Source organism: Leuciscus leuciscus, assembly GCF_965113295.1.
Source record: "Leuciscus leuciscus genome assembly, chromosome: 23".
NCBI classification, from domain to species: domain Eukaryota; kingdom Metazoa; phylum Chordata; class Actinopteri; order Cypriniformes; family Leuciscidae; genus Leuciscus; species Leuciscus leuciscus.
In genome coordinates, this window is record NC_138747.1 from 14426180 (window position 1) to 14447998 (window position 21819).

The following is a 21819-nucleotide window of genomic DNA, read 5'->3' on the forward strand; positions in this document are numbered from 1 at the left end:
ATATCAGTCTTCATTTACTCTCGTTCTTACTCGAGGATGGATCTGTACCAACTGTTCGTGATCCAGATTACACTCTCCGGAGCGACAGGCCTAACGTTACTGACCACGGCAGAAATGAAAGTGAGAGCGCGCACTTTATGACAGCTCATCGAATAGTTTTACGGATTTACAGTGTACCAGTTTATTAAGCACAGACTGAAAAGGTGTGTATATATTTGTTTGCTGTTAGTTGTAACGTGTGTTTTGTGTACTTCGCTGTGTATGTTCCATGATAATGAAAGGGAGAGAGAGAGTTTATGGATAAGACTTTAATGCTCACATCTTATACTGTGTTTATTTAGCTGTTCTTACAGAACATATTGATAGCGGCTCCCTGATACCCGCCCCAGTTTGCATCCACTGTTCGTAACCTGGGAGTTGCTTTCGACAATAGATTGCATTTTGACAAACAGATTGGTGCAGTCGTTAAGATTAGCTTTTTCCAGCTAAGGCTCCTTAGTAAGGTGAAATCATTCCTGTCCTGTGCTGATCTAGAAAAAGCCATTCATGCCTTTATCAGCTCAAGGCTAGATTACTGTAATGCCCTGATTGGGCTTAACCAATCACTTCTCAACCGTCTTCAGATGGTTCAAAACGCAGCAGCGCGTCTCCTCACCAATACCCATAAACGTTTACACATCACCCCCGTCCTCTGCTCACTTCACTGGCTCCCGGTACGGTTTAGGGTGGAGTATAAGGTTCTGATGTTTGTTTATAAGGCCATCAATGGTCTGGCCCCGGCATATCTCTCCGAGCTGGTCACTGTATACCAACCTGCCAGAACCCTCAGCTCCTCTCAGAGCATTTCTTTGATTATCCTTAAGTATAGATGCAAAAAGTTTGGAGGCCGATCTTTTGCCATCCAGGGACTTACTTTGTGGAATGCCTTACCTACTCCCCTTCGTAACATAACTGTGAGTGTGTTTAGTGTTTTTAAATCGCAGTTAACACGTAACACTTTCAACACGTAACCACCTTTTCTGTGTTTTTAGTCGTTGTGTTACTTACTTTGTTTTAACTGCTTAAATTAGCTTTAACTTGCAATTCTTAATATCCTGTTGCCATTTTTATGTGTTTTATGGAAAGCGCTTTGTGCACCTTTCTGGTTGTTGTAAAGGCGCTATATAAATAAAAATTGATTGAATTGATTGATACAGTGATTCTCTGGAGTAAAACTAACGCTTCATCTTTTGTGTGATGTACAATAAACTTCATTGAACTCATCAGTATATTTTGGTCATCATTCGGACGAGGTCTGCTACAGCAGGCTTTTTAGTGGATAAAAGCAGATGACAAATAAGTTAGAACCATAATTAAGCTAAACTATACCTGTTTAATCTCCATACAGTATATATTCTCTGGCGCTGTGGGCATTATTGTCCGACTCCGAGTCAAAATGAACACGTTACTGAGAGTTTCTGTTTTGATATTATCAGATGAGATTGTCCTGACTGAAGCGCGAGCTCGTGAGGCTCCGCCCCCTGGGCCGGCAGCAGCAGTTAATTTGCATTTAAAGGGATACACACTAAAACAGCGCGTTTTTCTGAGCCCCAAAAAATAACAATTTAAACATGCTGTAAAAAAATATCTGTTGTGTATTTTGAGCTAAAACTTCTCATACATACTCTGGGGACATCAGAGACTTATTTTACATCTTGTGAAAAGGGTCGTAATAGGTGCCCTTTAAGCACTGAGAAAAGCACCACATCTCAAACACATTAAACAGCGCAAGTATTTTTCTGTCAGTCAGCAACAGTGTCAGAGCATCTGACAGGGCAAGCTGCTTTAAACTTGTTACCATACTATATCTTACCATTTATTTTGAAGCCCTTAATATAAGCTTGTGTCATGTTTAGGACAAATTGTACTATGTACTTTCACTGCAGCAGCTCACACTGCGTCCTCCGCTATTTTTCATATGTGCTCGTATCAAAGTACTGTATCGATATAAATGGTATCGCCTCATTCCATATCGTTTAAAAAATAAATAAATCAATATATTGTACAAACTTGATATACCCCTTGATGATGAAGATGCTTTTCAGAGTATCTTACTTCCCAATACAGAGAGTGCACCTGCTTTCAGTAGAACGTTTTAAGATGTGGGTGATGTGTCGATCGTTATCAGCCTGGGCTAACTGCATTTGAAACCATTGTGTCTTAAATATAGTTTCATTGTTGGTAAACTAACTCAAAATGTTTTTTTCATGTGCGTCAAACATTCTTACAGAGAGCAGGCATATGGCCAATTGAGAGGAAATGACTGCCAGCCTACCAAACAGAAACTTGAACAAGATCAAGCTGCTGTTTCGGAATATTATTTAAGTCTCACACGTTTGTGATTTCCATCATGATTTCTCTGTGTTCGTTACTTGCACTAAATTGTCCAGATCAATATAGTTACACATTTTCTTAGACTTTTTACTTTCTTCTGTTTAGTGTAAAGCATTCAGTTTCTCTGAATATACAGTGTGGACAATGATTTGACACTTTAAGTGCTCTATCCTCAAGTAGCATTTCTAAGAATTTGAAATGTGTAAATGCTACTTCAAGACTGTTTCCAATGTTTTAACTGTCAAACAGAAAAAATGGGTGTACTGCACAAAAGGGACCAGGACTTACTGTCCTTTATGAATCAATGGTAACATGACCATCCCTATCCTCAACAACTTGGTAAGATCACACTGTGGTTTGGTGGCTGGTTGTTGCGGAAACGGCAGTTTTGGTTCTCCCATGTTACGGATAGAAACAATGTGGTGCAGAATGAAAAGCAAAATCTCTCAGTACAGCATTCGCCCATTTCATCATGAGTTTCTGGGAAAATTTCAAAGGCATCAGTTTGAAGATAGCAAGACTTAACTTAGTCGCACAGATTTTTTTGTTGTTGCGCTTCCTGCTACCAGTGTTTCCGAGACAATGATAGTATAGTGTAAGATGTTACAAGAACTTACCCGTTAAGATTATTCCTTTGGTTGTTAATATCCTGTTTCCATTTGCATCCTAACTTGAGTATGCAAGTTTTGCTGTGCATATATTGGCTGTCTAATGTCAGTGGAGGCTTTTTGCCATATCAGCTTTTTCTTGGGCTGAAAATGACTTCAGTAGTTAAAATTCAATAGAACATTGGTCAACTAACTTTAATTGTGTTTTTTTAATGTAGGCAATCAATACAGTGTTGTATTTGTCTAAATGCCTGTTTTATTTTCTGCACAGTGGCTCCTGGACAAACTGCATTTAATCACCAACATGTAGCAATGTTGTGCCTGTTATTGGGACAGACATCCCAAGTCTCCCGGAAGTTGCGGGAGTCTCCCGCATATTGATTGCGGCTCCCTGATACCCGCAAATTTGTTAAAATCTCCCGGAATCTAGAGCGAGCGAGCAAGAGCGCGCACGGCAGAGAGGGAGAGGGAGCGAGAGATCTTGCGTGTGTGCCTCATGAAGCTTAAGACAGAGCATCCTGATTGGCCTGTTTCGGTAAGTCCACCAATCAATTGTCAGTGTGGACGGGCTTTTATCTCTTCTTTAGAACCGAATTAATTAGTTCAGTGTATCTAGAAACAGGAGTGCCATGGCAGAGGGAGAGTGACACAAAAAACTAAAGTATAAGACACATTTTACGCCAGACTACACGAAAGTGTACCCCTGTCTTATAAAAGTAAAACATAATGATAGTCTTGCACACTGTACAGTTTGTAACACTGACTTCAGCATTGCCCATGGCGGGTTAACTTATTGTAAAAGACATGTTGAGGTGAGTTTAACAAGTTTCATTTCATTCATGTGCATATTATTCAGGCCGGCAAGTTCCCAAGGCTACATGGAAACAACAAACTCCTTAGACCTGTTTAAAGCTGTAATGGAAAATAAATAAAAGAAGTTTACATAAATAGTATATGCAGCTTATATAAATAGTAAAAGTAATCTACATATTTTAACATAATTAACAAATAATTGCATAGGCCTATAGCCTAAATGTCATATCCTTGTGGGGGAGGGGGTTTGGGATACCTCCCTGAAATGACTTTTTGCAGGTTGGGATGTCTGTTGGGAGAGCATGACTGCATCTAAACCTGAAAAATCCTTGACTAAAGCTAAATGCCTTAAGCTAAATGCCTATGACATCCCACAATCCTGTGTGTGCACTGTGCATTTAAAAAACAAGACTTATTCAGTTTGCAATTCCAGAATTGAGAAATAAGCATTGCATTTGCAGTAACTACATATTTGCTTTGTTATCACTAAATCTCACTGAATATGTTCTAGATTCGAAGACCTGATGTTTTGGGGTTTTGTAAGATTTTGCAACCAGTTTCCTTAGGAGGTACCTTCATACAAAAACCCTGCAAGGTTTCATACACAGACTATGATAGTTTGGTGTTGGTAAATGCACAAGTGTATCAATGTACTCTACTGTTTCAATTTCAAATGCAACAGCACCCAGGTTAACCACCCCAAGCATCGCTTAGCGCTCTGTCACAACCGAAACTCTCGTCTTGTTCCCATACTGTTTTGCTTACTCAGTAGCTCACAGCACGGCTAGTTTAAAGCTTCATGTTAGCTGTTCATAGTTAATCTCATTAGGGTGAGACATCACTGCAATTACAGTAAAGGGCTGATGCTGTGCTGCTGGTAACTGCTCTATTTAGGTCAGTTCTGAGGTTAGCACAGTCATGTTTTAAGCCTTACTCGCTCATTTTGACACACCCTGTAGATGATAGTGTTCAATTGTAAGTCACAAGGAGCACTATTTTAATGCTTTGTCATTTTAGAACGTAGATACTGCTTGTTCCCCCCCCAAAAATTACATATGGTCTTGGAAGTAAACAGATCAGTATGAACTCATTTCAATGTGAGGAAGACAACTAAACCACATTAACCAGAAAAGGAAATGTTTGCATTATTCAGTTGCAATAATTTATTGATAACACGTGTTTTAACACATTAAATATAAGCATTAGGAATATGAACAATACAGTTAACTTATAAGCTCATAAATTATAAAAAAATAAATAAACTTCACAAAAAAATATATATACACAGTACTTTCAAGATACTTAAGCAAGTTGGCAAAATTCAACTTATTTCATTTTAAATACATTCATAATAACCCTGGTCAATGTGACTTAAACTTCAGAAGTTCAGAACTTCAGAAACTGAAGGTAAAGAGGCTGGCATTGCAGTGCATCAGAAAGTAGTGTGATGGAATGGTGATGTGCCAGCGATAAGTTAAAGTCCATTTGTGCCATATCCTACAGTATGTGGTTGATCTGTCCTTTGTCCTTTCTTTGTTTTCAGAGAATGTAGACTTGACTCAGTTCATCATGGCCACCATCCAATCCACAGCGACATCCTATTAATGCTTGTCTCTCTTTGATTCCAGATACTGTTCTATGTACTTAAAGAGAATATCAAGCTCTCCCATTGCTTTATAAACGCCTTTTTCCTTCATCTAAAGTGAAAAAGATGTTGTCATTTAAAAACATAATTTGATCATTTCGAGAAATTTTAGAGTAGAACTTAGTTTTGATAATTTAACATGTTACTCTTATTAGCATTAAATTGCAGTATAAGACTTACCTTTTCATATGAGTTCTTTATGCTGGCAAACTCAAAGGGATTTTTGCAAGATAAGTAGTTCTTCTGTAACAGAGACATGTGTGTTATTTCATGTAGTTTGCAATGTTAAAGACACCTTGTTTGCCTCACCATAACATTTCGCAACAAGCTTTAAAAACGCCAGTTAAAATCCACATATGCTTTCTTCATATGTGCACTATTACGACATCCTGAATATGCCTAAACTGCGTTGTTCAAAAAACAATGGTCACCATCCTAATATTCACCTCAGCTCACATCCTAACTTTAGCAACATCATTTTAATGAGGTATTGACCATCATTAGCAGAGTTCCATGCTTAAAAACAACTTAAAATCAGCCTAAACTGATTTGCTGGTCAACCAGAAGGTTTTAGGGGTTGTGGTTGGTTTTAGCTGTGTTTGTCACCAGGATGGACAGATTTACTCTGAATGTACAAGTAATTACATCAATAAGATCAAATCTATCATCCTTTAAACTAATTTAATATGTTAATGACCAAAAGACGGACTTACACATTTCACCACATCCCGCTTGAGATTTTGAAATATACTTCCAATGGAGTCTATGGGCGTTTTGGAGTGCAAGTGGTTCTTCTTGACAGCTGTTGGCAGAATGGTATCCAAGTAGAAGCGCAGGATCTCATTCATGACGTGACATCCATAAGGACTCTATGAACAAAATATATGAGGTTTATCCTTTATGAGCTGTTTCAGACACCCACAGTTATCAAACTTTGGTACTGCCGTAGCAAAGTGCAAATGCAAGATGTTAGGTGAGATTTCACATTGGTTTGCACACATCTTGCACATAACCTTCAGTTTCAGTATGATTCTGCTGTTGCTAATTCTAAATTTGAATAATTGCTAGTATGGTGCTGTGGGAGTAAATGAATGGAGATTGGTTGGCACTTACATTGATGTTCTGTTGCACGTTCTCGGTTAATAATGGTTCTAAGTCGTCATTGGACTCCTAAGCAGAACAAATGTAAACAAATGAATTAGAGAGAACCTCAAATCTCAATATAGCACAAAGCAGAAATGCCTTGCAGATTGGTATTTGTAAAGCTCAGACTTAATGCAATGAGTTAAATATACTTACATAAAACCTCTGTATTTCTCTGTATGCAGAACGGAGCTCCTTCAGCCTCACAGGAAAGCCCTCCACGAATGAGCAACACTCAGACTTGCAGTCGACTCTTCTGCACTGAGCACTTTCAGAAAGCAGAAGCATGACCAGAGCAGAAAAGATGACTCCAGAGAAAATCATTCTTCAGTTCTCTTTCTTTGTTTTTGGCACTTTCTTGATATTCAGCCAACAAAAGAGGAGATGTACAGATGTGCTTTGGGGTGCCGTTATTTTATACCAGAAAATTCCTACCTAGCTTCCTGTGGTGGTGGGGTGGGGGGGTGGGGGGGTGGGGGGGGAGTTGACTTACTGGCAATCATATTTCTCTTTGTCATCACCTTGCACACTGCAGCTTTTTCTGTTTTTGGATTGCAGAAGTTATATAGGAAATTGAACTTTGATGGAAGTCATAAAATGTTTGTTTTCTAGAAACTTGTTTTCTCATTATCATGAGTTTTCTATCCACAATTTAGATCTATCTATCTATCTATCTATCTATCTATCTATCTATCTATCTATCTATCTATCTATCTATCTATCTATCTATCTATCTATCTATCTATCTATCTATCTATCGTTATATCTATCTATCTATCGTTCTATTGTTCTATCTGTCTATTGTTCTATCGTTCTGTCTATTGATCTGTCATTCTATCATTCTCTCTATCATTCTATCTACCTAAATATATAAAACAATGGATACAAATCATTGAGTTTTCTAACCACAATTTAGATCTATCTATCTATCTATCTATCTATCTATCTATCTATCTATCTATCTATCTATCTATCTATCTATCTATCTATCTATCTATCTATCTATCTATCTATCTATCTATCTATCTATCTATCTATCTATCTATCGTTCGTTAGTTTATTATTTTAAGATAATGATTATTATCTTATCATTCAATCTGTATATTGTTTGATCTATCATTCTATCTACCTAAATATATAAACAATGAATACATTTCTAGTTAATCTGTGTAAATATTTTTTTTTATTTTTTTATATTTTTTTTATTACATTTTTAATTGGCCTTAGGTTTTAACCTTATCCTTTTTTTCCCCAGCAGTTGCGGGAATCTTCCGTAAGCTTCTCAGATAAAAGCAGTGAACTGAATAGACGTCTCATCTCTGACATTTCTTTTTACGCAGATGGTGGAATCGCTATAAGTGCATTGAGCCAACTCTCACAGGTGAGCGTAAAATCACAAATACAGAGATGACTGTAAAGGGTCCTGTGTGGTTTTTAGGTGGCAATTAATTACTTTATGTTCTAAACCACAGACATCTTTCACATTTACCAATGGCTTTATTAATTCTAAAATAATACATGCAAGCCTTTCTCCTGAAATAATAATAATATAATAATAATAATTTGTTACATTTATATAGCGCTTTTCAGGGTCCTCAAAGCGCTTCACATATGGAAGGGGGGAATCTCCTCAACCACCACCAATGTGCAGCATCCACCTGGATGATGCGACGGCAGCCATATTGCGCCAGAACGCCCACCACACACCAGCTTACTGGTGGAGAGGAGACAGTGATGAAGCCAATCAGTATATGGGGATGGTTAGCACATTGGTGGTGGTTGAGGAGATTCCCCCTTTCATGTAAAGCGCTTTGAGTGCCGAGAAAAGCGCTATATAAATGTAATGAATTATTATTATTATTATTATTATTATTATTATTAGGAGGCCATGATGGACAGGGGCCAATGGGCAAATTTGGCCTAGTCTTTTTCGAAGGACATCCTGGGATTTTTAATGACCACAGAGAGTCAGGACCTCGGTTTAACGTCTCATCCGAAGGACGGCGCTCTTTGACAGTATAGTGTCCCCGTCACTACACTGGGGCGTTAGGACCCACACAGACCACAGGGTGAGCCCCCACTACTGGCCTCACTAACACCTCTTCCAGCAGCAACCTGTTTTTTTTCTCAGGAGGTCTCCCATCCAGGTACTGACCAGGCTCAGCCCTGCTTAGCTTCAGTGGGAAACCAGTCTTGGGCTACAGGGTGATATGGCTGCTGGCTACTCAACTCAAGTTGTTTGCCTCTTACAACTACTATGAAAACAAACACCTATATTGGGTACAGTATTGGTCCTGTTACATAGCCACTTAACCCTCTACCGCACACATTATGATAGACCCATTGAAAAAAAATATTTTGACTCTTTTTCTTAGAATTGTTTAACTTGAAGTGCTGTAAAAAAAAATTGGACAAAATATTATTTTAAGGTACTTTATGATATGTTGCCATCCGGCAACAACATACAATAGTGGACATTTTGTGAAAAAAAAATTGCCATTTAAATACGATTTTTTTCCATAATACAAATGCCGTGGCAGTCCTTAACATATGACTAATCAACATTATATCACTAGCATTAATGTTGTTATTGTTACAGCCTAACAGATTGCAGCTGACCTTTCTAGCTACACTGTAAAAAAAATGTACATCCCCAAGTCAAAAATTTCTAGTGACTGATAACATCTACATTTTTCAATTAGTCTGACGTATTATTTCTCATTGAGCCAATGTTAACAGACTATTGCAACAAGAATTGCATTTGGGCCAATTAAAAAATTTAGATGTGACCAGTCACTAGAAAATTTTGACTTGGAGAGGTTAGACATTTTTTACAGTGTAGCTAAAGTATTGCAATAATGTCATTCCACTATTGCATAGACATTTGATCGATTTACCAAAAACTAATTTCATAAAAACTTTTTTGAGTGGTGAAAATGTCATCTTAACTTACCTGAGGTGATGTTTCCGATTTGTTTTGTGTATGTGATATGGGCTGGTCCTTGTTTGTTACTGATGTTTTAGTTTGCTTTCAGCAACTACCGACAAGAGACGGCAGTCTGTCAGAAATCATGTCATGTGACTTAACCAAAGCACATCATTGGCTAAACTAAGGTCTTCTCATTCCAACAAAAAACACGACAATGTTTTCTTCAGAGACAGTGGCAAGGAAATTAACACAAAGAGTATGTTGCGATATGGCCACACCATGCGGTAGAGGGTTAAATTTGAATAATAAATATGAACTATTGTTGCAATTATTATCTTGCCTGTATATTATCTTAAACTTTCACTAAGAAATCGGCCTATCAACAAGACAAACACTGCAGCAGTGTAAAAAGTCCTTTCAGAATGTGATTTTAACCGAAGGGGACCCCCCAAAACATAGGATGTAGCCATGTAACACATTCCAGCACTCTTTAAATATGATGATATGATGTGCACAATTTGTAAAAGCCAAGTGAAAGTCAATATTTGCTGCAATATTATATATTTACAATCAAAATCAAGCTGACTAAGCAAGTACTTGACCATTAAACTGGGCACACGGGGCCCATTTTCTATATGCTATATTGTTGGCGTATAAATGCTATATTAGGTCAAGCTGCTTCCTCCCTGAAATAGATCTCATGAAAATAAATGCCACTTAAAAGTTATTTCACCAAAATACTTTTTTTCTGCTTCTGCATGTTTCACAGCTGACCACAGGTTGGCCACATTAAGATGAAAATGTTGCAAACACCCACAATCAGTGAAACTACATTTTGAGCTTGTTTCATAGACATTGCACAATCAATTCTTACCCATTGAGATATACAATATGAGGTAAACAATGGCTTAAACAATGGCTGCTTCTTATTTTGCTAATGCAATACAACAGTAATTGTAATGATGAAAAATGCTTTGCATTGACTTCCTTTGTTGAATTTTACCTCAGTGCTGGTTATTACAAGAAACAAGTGAGCACTATGGAATTTCATTAGTTAGGTCATTAACTGAGTAATGTAAGCATGATTAAGCTAACCTGTTCCATGACTTTCTATTATACCGTCTGTGCAAGCATTTCTGGATGTACCTCACACATCATTCTTTAGAGTGAAGACTGGGGTAAACCAAACCCGTGATGCAAAACTGGTGGTTTTTTTCTCTCTGCGTGTAACAGATAGGCACAGATTACTGAACGTTAGTGAACGTAATGGAGGCCCTTTGCCTAAAAATACAAAGGAACTTATAATGTGCTGCTTGTACACATTTGAGCAATGAAACTTGTGGAAATCTTGTGGAAAGCCTGAAACCCTGAGATATTTGACCATCATGACCTCAGATCACCTATCCTTATAGATTTTGTGTGTTTGTGTACTTGTTTTGACCTACATTATGAGGAACCAAGAACTTTCTTTTTAATTAGGCTAAATGCAGATATATTACATAAAGTAAAAAAGAAAACATTATTAAAGGGATAGTTCAATGAAAATTGTCATTTACTTTCTTTTTTTTCTGTGGAACAAAAATATTTTTTAAATGTTTTTTGTCAATGGTCACCAAAAATGTTAGGTTACCAACATTCTTCTTTTGTGTTCACATGTTCTTCAAAATATAATCTTTTGTGTTCTGCAGAAAAGAAAAATAATTACAGTTATGGAATTTTTAGGTGAACTATCCCTTCAAGAATAAACAGCTGAATAAATCCTGTTTTAGTAGACCGATAACAATCACAGCTTATGATGTTTGTTATGGATGTTTCAAGGTAGATACTTTTCAAATATTTCCCAATTTGTTTTATATTTATTGATGGGCTTTTTTTAAAACATTTTTACAGGAAAGTCAAGAGAAACAAGGAGTTGAAGATCTGGCTGCAGTCATTATTACTTTCCAATGAGCACGACTGCGCTTACGTGTTGTGAGTACACATACTACCCATCGCCCCAGAACTATTACAGTTCTACACGTTTGAATTGGTGATGAATTGGGGGCTGAGGTTATAAGCTAAAAAGGGACTTGTGAGGTAAACATCCCAAAATGCCCCTCATTGAGAACATATATTCATACAGGTGTTATTTCTTCTTTTCCTTTTTCACAGTTGAAAATATTTGCATATGGAAAGCTAAAAAATGTATTTTCTTTTTTTTCTTTTTTTAATCTGAAGGTTTTTTTGCATCGCCATGCATCGCCTTACATATTATTGAACCTTTTCTTTCAGTTCCGTATATATTTTACATTAGTTGCATAAGTTTTAGGTAAATGTAGCATTTCCTTTTGAAGTCCCAAATTGCAAAGAGAGTTTCTGTCAGTTTCTGTTAAGCAATTGGCAGTTTCGGTGGTCATTGCTGTCTGAGCCCAATTCAGCTAAAATCACGCACCACATATCGACTCATTGACCATTTCATGGACTTGTAATATTGGGAAGTTATGAAGACTGTTCATTTAAAGGGATAGTTCACTTTGAAATACATTTTTGGTATGTTTTAGCTTACCTCAAGGGCATCCAAGATGTAGGTGTCTTTTTTTCCGCAGTAGTTTCAATTTTGATATTTTTAGGTCAAACCGTTCTTGTCTGTCAGTCATATAATGCAGGTCGATGGTCACTGTCTCAAAGAGCATGCACAGAGAAGTCCAAATTAAACAATTCCCCATCGTCCAAATTAAACAATTTCCCATCGTAAGTACACATTGATGGCCTAAGACACGAAACGAGCGGTTTGTGTGAGAAAACGAACAGTATTTATATCGTTTTTACCACTTATACACAGCCATGTCCGAGTGATCTGATCTGACGTGTACGCAGACTGGTGCATAGATATATACACTAGATGTCGCCTTAAAGACATTCGTTCCAATGAACTGCCGTAGACAAGGCGACATCTAGTGTGTATATATCTATGCACCAGTCTGCGTACACGTCAGATCAGATCACTTGGACATGGCTGTGTATAAGTGGTAAAAACTATATAAATACTGTTCGTTTTCTCACACAAACCGCTCGTTTCGTGTCTTAGGCCATCAATGTGTACTTACGATGGGGAATTGTTTAATTTGGACGATGGGGAATTGTTTAATTTGGACTTCTCTGTGCATGCTCTTTGAGACAGTGACCATCGACCTGCATTATATGACTGACAGACAAGAACGGTTTGACCTAAAAATATCAAAATTGAAACTACTGCGGAAAAAAAGACACCTACATCTTGGATGCCCTTGAGGTAAGCTAAAACATACCAAAAATGTATTTCAAAGTGAACTATCCCTTTAAGGGATGTCATTTATATTTATTCACATGATTTTATTGATCATACAATTGTGTTGATGTACTGATTCCATACTTCCTTATTAATCAGCCATCTTGCATCATGAAAACATGAATAATTTCTGTTTCTGGCCATTTCGTTACTACAAATATCTGTTTTAGACCAAGTTTTAATCTGTTTTTGAACAGATCAGAATGGTTGCAAATAAAACTTGTGTGAAGTAGCCTAGTTCTTTGTTTTCAGGGGGTCACTGTCAAACCCTTGCCCCACTAAGACCGAACGCAGCGTCTTGTCTTTAGAGGAAATCCTTTTCTCAAACAGTAAGGGCTCACCACATAATCCTGCAGCGGTTTCAGTTTCACAATTTTTTTCTTTAGCTTAACTGTTTAAGTTAAGGTGTCAAAGCCGCTGTTCTCATGGGCGTTCTTGAAGTGACGCATATGAGAGCGCGGCGGCAGTTTTGGATGGAGCTGTTACTCGTGCCTTTGCGGCCTCTGGTACCCACATGACAGGCTTGGTTTCAAAACAAAACAGTATGCATCTGCTGAAGCGTACCTATGGATGTTTTGCTGCATAAAAGCTCCTCCCTTCCTGTCGCTGGAACACTGCAAGCATAAGTTGTTTTCAAGGGCCAACATCTATTATCTAGTATGAAATCTTAGTATGCTTGGTCGCATGTTTGTTCTGATTGGTTCAAAATGGAAAATGGTGTTAAATGCAAATAACCACATACATCACCGTTTGGTTTTGGTAAGATCTTTTCAAATGTTTTTGAAAGAAGTCTCTTTTGATCAATATGGATTTATTGGATCAAAAAATACATAAACAAATGTTGAGAAATAAGTATTAATTTCTTTCCAAAGAAAGAAAAAGCGTACTGACCCCAAACTTTTCAACAGTAGTATAATTTAGTTATGTGATGGCTTCACATAACTTTGTTGAAGTCAAATACTATGTAGTCAAACTGATATTTTGGCCCAAAATTCATCTGTTGGGATAAAAAGGCAATTGTGATGTGTAGGGAAAAAATGATAACCCAGATTACATTAAATACACTTCCAATGAAGATAAATATTTGTGGAGCCACGGCACTGAATGAATTACTCAAATACAGTAACAAGACTGTCAACCACTGCTGTGTGAACGTGGCCTGTTTGCAATCTGTTCAGATTGCTTTGCAGTCAATGGACTTTTTAAAAATGCTGAATGTCCGTTTTGACGAGTCATGTCGTATAATCCACAGTAAATTCCAATTGCTACGTACACGGAAAAAGTTTGATTGGATTTAAATGTTTAGTAACATCTTTTAGGCAAAAAGGAAGGGGCAGGGGCAAGATCCGCCAATGGGGTTGATGGTATTGTTTAATTTTATATGTTTTATTTCAAGGATATTTTTGTTCAATAAACAATTTTGGTGCTGCTGGGTTGCAGTTTGAAGTCTTATGTAAAATATGGGTCCTGAAGAACCGCTGCTATAACAGACCATGTAGATTTATTAAAATAATCACACAGTTGTGCACCCTGTGCATTCCATTATGTAAATATGTATAAATTAATATGTAAAACAGTGAATGGCTCAACAGCTGCTCTAATAGTTTCATGAGCTTGATTTTAAGGAAGTGGCATCAAGCATCAGAGACGTGCACCATATAATGTGTACAGTTGCTGGTATAATAGCATGACATAAGTCTCATTGACAAATAGTATAGCAGAGAGTATGTACTATTCTGGGTTTGAAAGGTCATTCGATTTAGTGCTGCTGTGCAATCGTGAGCTACCACAAGTGCTTAGCATACAACTTTGCTCATAGTCTTGGGAAGTTTTAGAGGAAGTGTACTGTGTATGTTCTTTCCCATTTGGTTAAGAGTGACCTACTGTATTGAACATTTAGTTTTGACCATGCAAATCAGATGTTTTGAAACTATAGAAATTTTAAACCATGTTGAATATTTTTACATTTTGTGTTTTGGATGACCCTGGCTGTGTTTTTAATACTATAAATGACATGCTGGTCATACTGTCTGCAGTGCTTTGCCTAGCGTGCTTTGCATGCCTTCTTTGTTTTGTTTTTTTATATATAATTTTAAGTGTTAATTGATCAGCAAGAACTAAAACGCAAGAAATTTCCTGTTATGCTGAGCTGGTTTCAGTAAATTCACTAATCCATTTTTTTTTAGCCGTTATGAAAGTGAATCATGAAATTCAAGCCAAGTCAGCTATGTATCGCACGTTTCTAGTACCGTCATCAGAATGGAATCATTTATCTGTTTCACTGTCACTGGAAGACTTTGAAATATTTGAATGATGTGCATGTATTAATGTTTCTCCATGACGTTAAGATGTCTCCTCTACTACAAAGCACATCTCTTAATTTGGCAAGACTTTGTATCATTTACTCTAACATTGTATCATTTACTTACCTTAGCATGGGAGATTACAGTATCAACATTAACAGGTTATGAATGAGGTATTTATTTTTTAATGTTGCTCTATGAATAGTAAATCTATCAAATCATATTACAGTGCAAAGTTGTTGACTTTATAGCAACTAAACTACTCACATAGAAGTCTACAAACCTTATTGGCACTTCCTGTTAGATTAATCAAACATTTATTTAAATATTTAATTTATTCAAAATTGTTGTATTTAAGTTGTAATGCCCTTTTTAAAGCAGAATTTTGACTTGTGATTGATCACTTCACATTTTGGTGGAATATTGTATTATTACACTCTAAAAACTGCTGGGTTGTGTTAACCCAATTTTGGGTCAAATATGGTCTCACCCAACATTGGGTTAAAATTTTAATTTAAAAATGGACAAACCCAGCCGTTGGTTTACATTTTTAATGTAACCAATGCAATTTGTCCATTTTTAAATTGCATTTTTGTCCATTTTTGATTTTGTCCAAAATGCAATTTGTCCATTTTTAAATTGCATTTTTTAACCCAACGTTGGGTGAGACCATATTTGACCCAAAATTGGGTTAACACAACCCAGCAGTTTTTAGAGTGTATCATTAGTACGCAATTTGCACAAGTAAATATAGAAGTGCTATATTAAAATGGCTTTTCTCCATCCTTATCCTCTCATGTAAAGATATTCATTAATCTAAATATCTCATATCCTATACCAGCAAAACTCCTGCTCCAGTTTTGGAAACTTTAACACCATCATTGGCCAATAGAGGTCACTAATGAGGCTTGTTGAAAGTATTAAAGTATGCAGCAGAGTAAATATAATATCTGTAACAATCTCAAAATTATTCATATCTGTATTTGTATTCGGATAAAAATGGAAGTGCGCCCTGGAAGTTTAATACAATTAATTAAGTTCATAAAATTACATGAGAAGCCAGTTTTAAATGTAATTTCCCCCCCTTCTTTAGCATGCCTTGCATAACTCAAAATAATGATTTATTATAATTGTAACATTTCTTTAAATATTTTATTTATTTTAATTTGATTAATTTAATCAGGGACAATACACATTAATAAAACATATGTCAAATGCATCAGATGTAGCCAACACTGTCTAATTTTCATCCGTAGTCACTTACCTTCTAATTGTAGGAGCCGATAGCCTCCTCTGCAGTGCTCCAACATTGCGTGCTTTGAGGATGTTGAAGTTTGTAATGTGTGCCCTCATGTCACGTGTATGTGACCTGCTATCCATAAATGGAGATATGCTAATAAGAGGGTCCGGTCCAGTGATGTCTGTGTTTTTCCTCTGTATAGTTTATTAAAATAACCGGTTATAATTCACGAAAATGGCTGCGCCAACAGAGGACTTTTCCCGATCCTGATCAATAAATATTTAAACTTCTAATTAATACAATAATATAAAATGTTAATAAAAAGGGGGGAATGTTTTATTAGAGAAACAGTTATATCTGGACAATCATCCACAACCTCAAATAAGAGGGGACAGAGAAACACATAGGCCTATCACGTAGCCTATCACATCGTACAAGTTTTAAAATATTTAAATTGAAATATCAGGTAGTAGAAAATGTGTATGATTTTGTATCTTATCAGTTGATTTTAGCACTCAGGAAATTTCTGGTTCACTAAAATGAAATGTTAAAAGCTATGCTTTGGTATGTGTCAGGAAACACAGACTGGAGAGATCAGTAAGTGTAAACAATCCTCCATCCTCTTTACCTGGCAGCAGGTGGGGTTCGTCACCATCACCAGGCTCTGTGAAAGAAAGTGACACAGGTGAGTGATAGGGCCTGAGTTGATACTCATGAACAACTGAATGAATGCGGTAGTGCTATGGTTGAAAGGAAACAGGGATAATCTCCTTGATGATCTCAAAGGGGCCAATGTACCTGGGACTTTTTGCATGGTAGGCATAACCTGATGTTCTGAAAGCCATACCTTTTGTACTGGTTGGTAAGTGGGGACCGCAGATCGGCGGACATCTGCTTGGCTCTTCTGCCTCCGGATGGCTCCTTGCAGATGGTGATGAGCTGAGTCTCAGACCCTCTCACTCTCCTGGAACCAGTGATCAACTGATAGAAAATACAAGATTACTCCAGACCAGGGAAACAACAGTGGTTGATAGCAGAGTACGCACTGGAAAGGGGTAAGGCCGGTGCTTCTTTGGCGCAAAGAGTTATGCGTGTACTCGGCCCAGTCGAGATACTGGCTCCAAGAGTTCTGGTGGTTATGGCAGAAGTTTCGGAGGAAGCGTCACATTTCCTGAATCTTCCATTCCAACTGCTCGTTGGATTGAGAATGGTACCCCGAAGACAGACTTACGGTCACATTCATAAAGGCCTTCCTGACTCTGGAGATGTATTGGGGAACTCTGTCTGACACAATGTCCTCAGGAATACCAAAGTAGCAAAACACTTTGTTGAAAAGAAGCTCCACAGTCTCCATGGACATTGGTAGTCCCTTGAGAGGAAGCAGTCGGCAGGACTTGTAACTGGTCAACAATTACAAGGATAAAGGTATTTACAGATGTGACCAGGGGCGATTGGAAACGGGCAAAGGAAGGAGCTTGCCTGATGGAGATTTGGAAATGGTGCAGTCTGTACATCCACTCACAAACCTTCTTACATCTCTTGCCATGCTGGGCCACCAGTAACAATCTTGGATTAAGAAGGTTTGATTGGCCCCTGGGTGACCAGTACCCACAGAGAAGTGAACGGTATGGATGAGTTTATTACTGTCAATCTGAAGGGCAACCCAGCTGAGGATTTTCATAGGGGTCCACTGAATGGGGTTGACAAAGATCTTGGAATCAAGAATGTTTTCAGGTAGCTCTGGAGAGTCATTTAGAGCGTGAATGGTGGATAAGGCATCAGCCTTTCCATTCTTGGAACCGGGGCAATAAGCAATTTTGTAGTCGAATCGGGTAAAGAATAATGACCAGCATGCTTTACGTTATTGAGACGTTTTGCATCATGGAGGAACTGAAAGTTTTTGTGATTTGGTTTTTGTGGAGTGCCTAGGTGTGCTAGGAATTCCCAGTTACCAATGTCATAATTTCTCTTTGCCGTGTTGAACTTACAAGAGAAGAAATCACATGGAGTCTGGGAGGCATCCCCTGCTGCGGGGAAAACACCGCTCCGACACCGGTGGTGAAGGCATCTACTTCTACAATAAAGGGCTTGTTCGGGTCAGGACAGATTAGGATCAATGACTTAGTCCCATGGCTGAAAACAACGGCTGAATGATGACGAGGGATATGCAGGTGAGGAACCACACACACACACACTCTTTAACAGTCACTGATAAGCAAAGTTAACTTTCTTTTGTTTTTGCAGGTTTGCAAACTTGGGAACGAGGATACGTGATTAGGGAACAGGAGCAAGGAGCAGGACACGAAGGGAAGTACACTTCAGGCAAGTAGTAATCCAACAGATAGCAGTCTTAGCCATAGACGTACGTACGTACGTACGTACGTGCGTGCCCGCATGCGTGCGTGCATGCCCTTTTATCTGGTGCTGGGGAGATGAGGTGATTGGAGACAGCTGGTGATGATTAGTAGTTTGGAGATGGTGATTGGCGTGACTGAGTGAGGGTGGAGGCTGGGGTGGCACTGAATTTGTACTTTATATTTAACAAAATGTGCACATTGTCTATAATTTTCTGGCAATATTGTAAGAATTTATTTGTGTTACTTTCTTGAATATATATAAAAATATAATATAAAAAAAAGAGCAAGATATTTAAAAAAACTGACTATAAAGTTACCGCCTGAACTCGACCCATTCTCCGCCTAATAATTTAAGGCTCCCATATGTGACATCATTTACCAGAAATTACATCATTCAGGTCTCTTTAACAGTGATGCAGAAGATGGTAAGTAGTATCCCACTTTTCATTCAAATTTTCAAGGTAATTATAAACAACTCAAACCCATCAAATAAAATTAAGATGGAAAATTATTATTTTTCACATTTTTATTTTAATCCAAAAGTATTTACAGTGTACTTAATTCAGTGCTGCCATATATGGTCTACTCTCTACACGAGGAGCAGTGGCCATTTTGAGCAAAAAACCTCAACCCCATCACACTCAACTCTGTCACATATCTGTATATTTCTCTTTGTCTCGGGGTTGTAAACATGTGACAGGTTGAATTTTTCACTTAATTTATGAATAATTTTATTTAAAAAATATAAGATAGTCATGGTTTCAGTAAAGATGTACTTACTTAAATCAAGACAACTCATAATTATGTTATAAATAGAATATTTGGTGTAATGTGTCCACTTAAACATTGACAAGCATCCCTTGTTAGAAATGGCAGCCACGTCAGCAGCAGAAAGACAGTGTTGTGCAAGCAGATATGTTGACCCAGAAAGAAGGGCACAGTATGAGAGAAAGACCAAGTTGAAAATAAAACATTTTTGTCTCTCTTCAAACCTATTACAGTCTTCAACCACGTGACACTATTCTCAACTATTCTTTTGGAAAAAATAAAGACGATAAAAAATGAAGGCATTTCTAGCTGATTACCACCTGACATGTTAAGGACTAACACAATAAAATTGGGGTTTTAGTTAAACCTCTAAATTGAATTATTTTTTTTACAAAAAGAGACCACAGACACACAATTTGTCTTTTTAACTTCAGTCCCATAAAAATGTGAAGATGATCATAAATGTTACATTTTAATATAATTATTAAATTCTTATGAGGGACACATGAGCAACAACATGAGATGTTGGTTTTTTAACAAGTTTTGTGTAAAATCCTTTTTAAACCAATTCCATTTTGTCCGTTAACGGTTAGAGAATAAAAGGTGTTTCAATCTGAAAATAATAAAAGGTCTTTAATGCCTGAAGTGGGAAAATATAATTTGTTGGAGGTTTTGTATGTACCTAATGATGTGTGGTATTCAGAAAATGTATTATATGTAATTTAAAAAAAGTTGAAATATTACCGAATCTCAGGATTGACCCACTCTTGACAAAGCTCTGCTTACTGAGAGATGCACAGTGACGGCAATGTGGCAAATTGCGATCACTCTGCGCTTTCATTCATAAAGTTTACACTCATTTGTGTATCATATCCATCATATCGTAGAATTTTTAAAACATTTAAATAGATGTATCTATTAGTAAAAAAATGTGTATGATGTTGATATTACTCTTGGCAAGATCTGATTTCTGAGAGACATGCAGAGACGGCACGCTATTTGCGATTGCACTGCTCTCATTTTATTCATAGTTTACACTCATTTATGGCTGTCACTAGTTAACGATCATTTTGGTAATCAAGTAATCGGTTGATTATTTTGATGTTTAATCGAGTAATCTGACATTTTTTTGGGGTGATAAATAATAAACCTAAGCAAAGACCTAAGCCTTAAAAAATGACTTAAAATACATATAGCCTATAATAACAATGAGGCAATAATATTTGGTTGAGGCAATAATATTTGGTTCAAATCAAAAGCAAATAATTATAGAACAACACTATTAAAATACATAATATACATAATATCAATTATCTTATGTATATTATGTACTATAAATGCCTGCAAAGGGTGCCAATGGCCTGGTGTTGTTACACTTTAAAGCAGATCAAATCCTTGTTTAATATTGGCCAAATTACATTTAATTCCAATGTTTACTTAATCTTTTATAGGCCACTTCTTTGCGACAGAAATACTATAGCCACTGTATTTTTTTAAACAAGAATATGTGGACATCAAAACATGTAACCACAGAGCTAGGTTTAAACTTTTATTTTGAAATTGCGATGAACAGTTTGCATATTTAGAAACATGTTGATGTATTCTGCTGTGTTGGTGTAGTTTACCTTACAAATCTGATGAACTTTGAGTAACCCAAACTCGCAGCGTATGCAGAGATGCGTTTGAGAGAAACACATAACCAACATGCATGCAAATAATTAAAGCACATATATATTAAACCTACAGCCAGGGCATATATAAATTTGATTGAATTGCAGCAATACAGCACAATGCACAATAGCACTATGTCATAGTATGTTTTTAAGTGGTTTTAATACATCGTTCAGCCTTAGAAAATTGTCTAATAAAGCGATTCATTTAATTTCGTCCATGGAATGTCCCACTTCCGGTATTTTGCCGGTAATTTGAGACGGGTCAATTGCAAAGAATCATGACAGCCCTAGACTCATTCCCTTCACACACTCATTATAGCGTTATTGATTTTAGAGGTTTATAATATTGTTCTATGCTATCCCCTGGCTCACCTGTTATCCAGCAAACATGAGGAGTGACTGTGTCTGCCGAATATTTTTCCTATTATTTGGTAGAATTCGTTATTTGTTTATTCACCCTTTTTTATTAGCATAGCATAATAGCCGTACCCTACTATTTTCTTCTGCTATTTCTAATTATGGTCGAATGCTATTCTGAATTCAGCCATACAGCAACATTTAACAGAAGTGTTGTGTGATTCACTTTTTTCCCCCTTTCTTGCACTGTTTGTGCTGTGAGGTAGCCTGGCTAACGTCAGACCTCTTTCTCATTGAGACGTG

At 37.1% G+C, this 21819-nt stretch overlaps 1 protein-coding gene across 1 annotated transcript; it reads right to left on the minus strand.

Moving 5' to 3' along the window:
- Window positions 1-4933: 4933 nt before the first annotated feature.
- On the minus strand, window positions 4934-7020 carry il10 (interleukin 10). Its single transcript, XM_082155053.1, has 5 exons — window positions 6739-7020; window positions 6553-6609; window positions 6153-6308; window positions 5620-5682; window positions 4934-5491 (listed from the first exon to the last, which is right to left on the minus strand). The coding sequence occupies exons 1-5, from the start codon at window positions 6904-6906 to the stop codon at window positions 5396-5398; spliced, it is 540 nt and encodes a 179-aa protein (XP_082011179.1). The 5' UTR covers window positions 6907-7020; the 3' UTR covers window positions 4934-5395.
- Between the last annotated feature and the right edge of the window lie 14799 nt (window positions 7021-21819).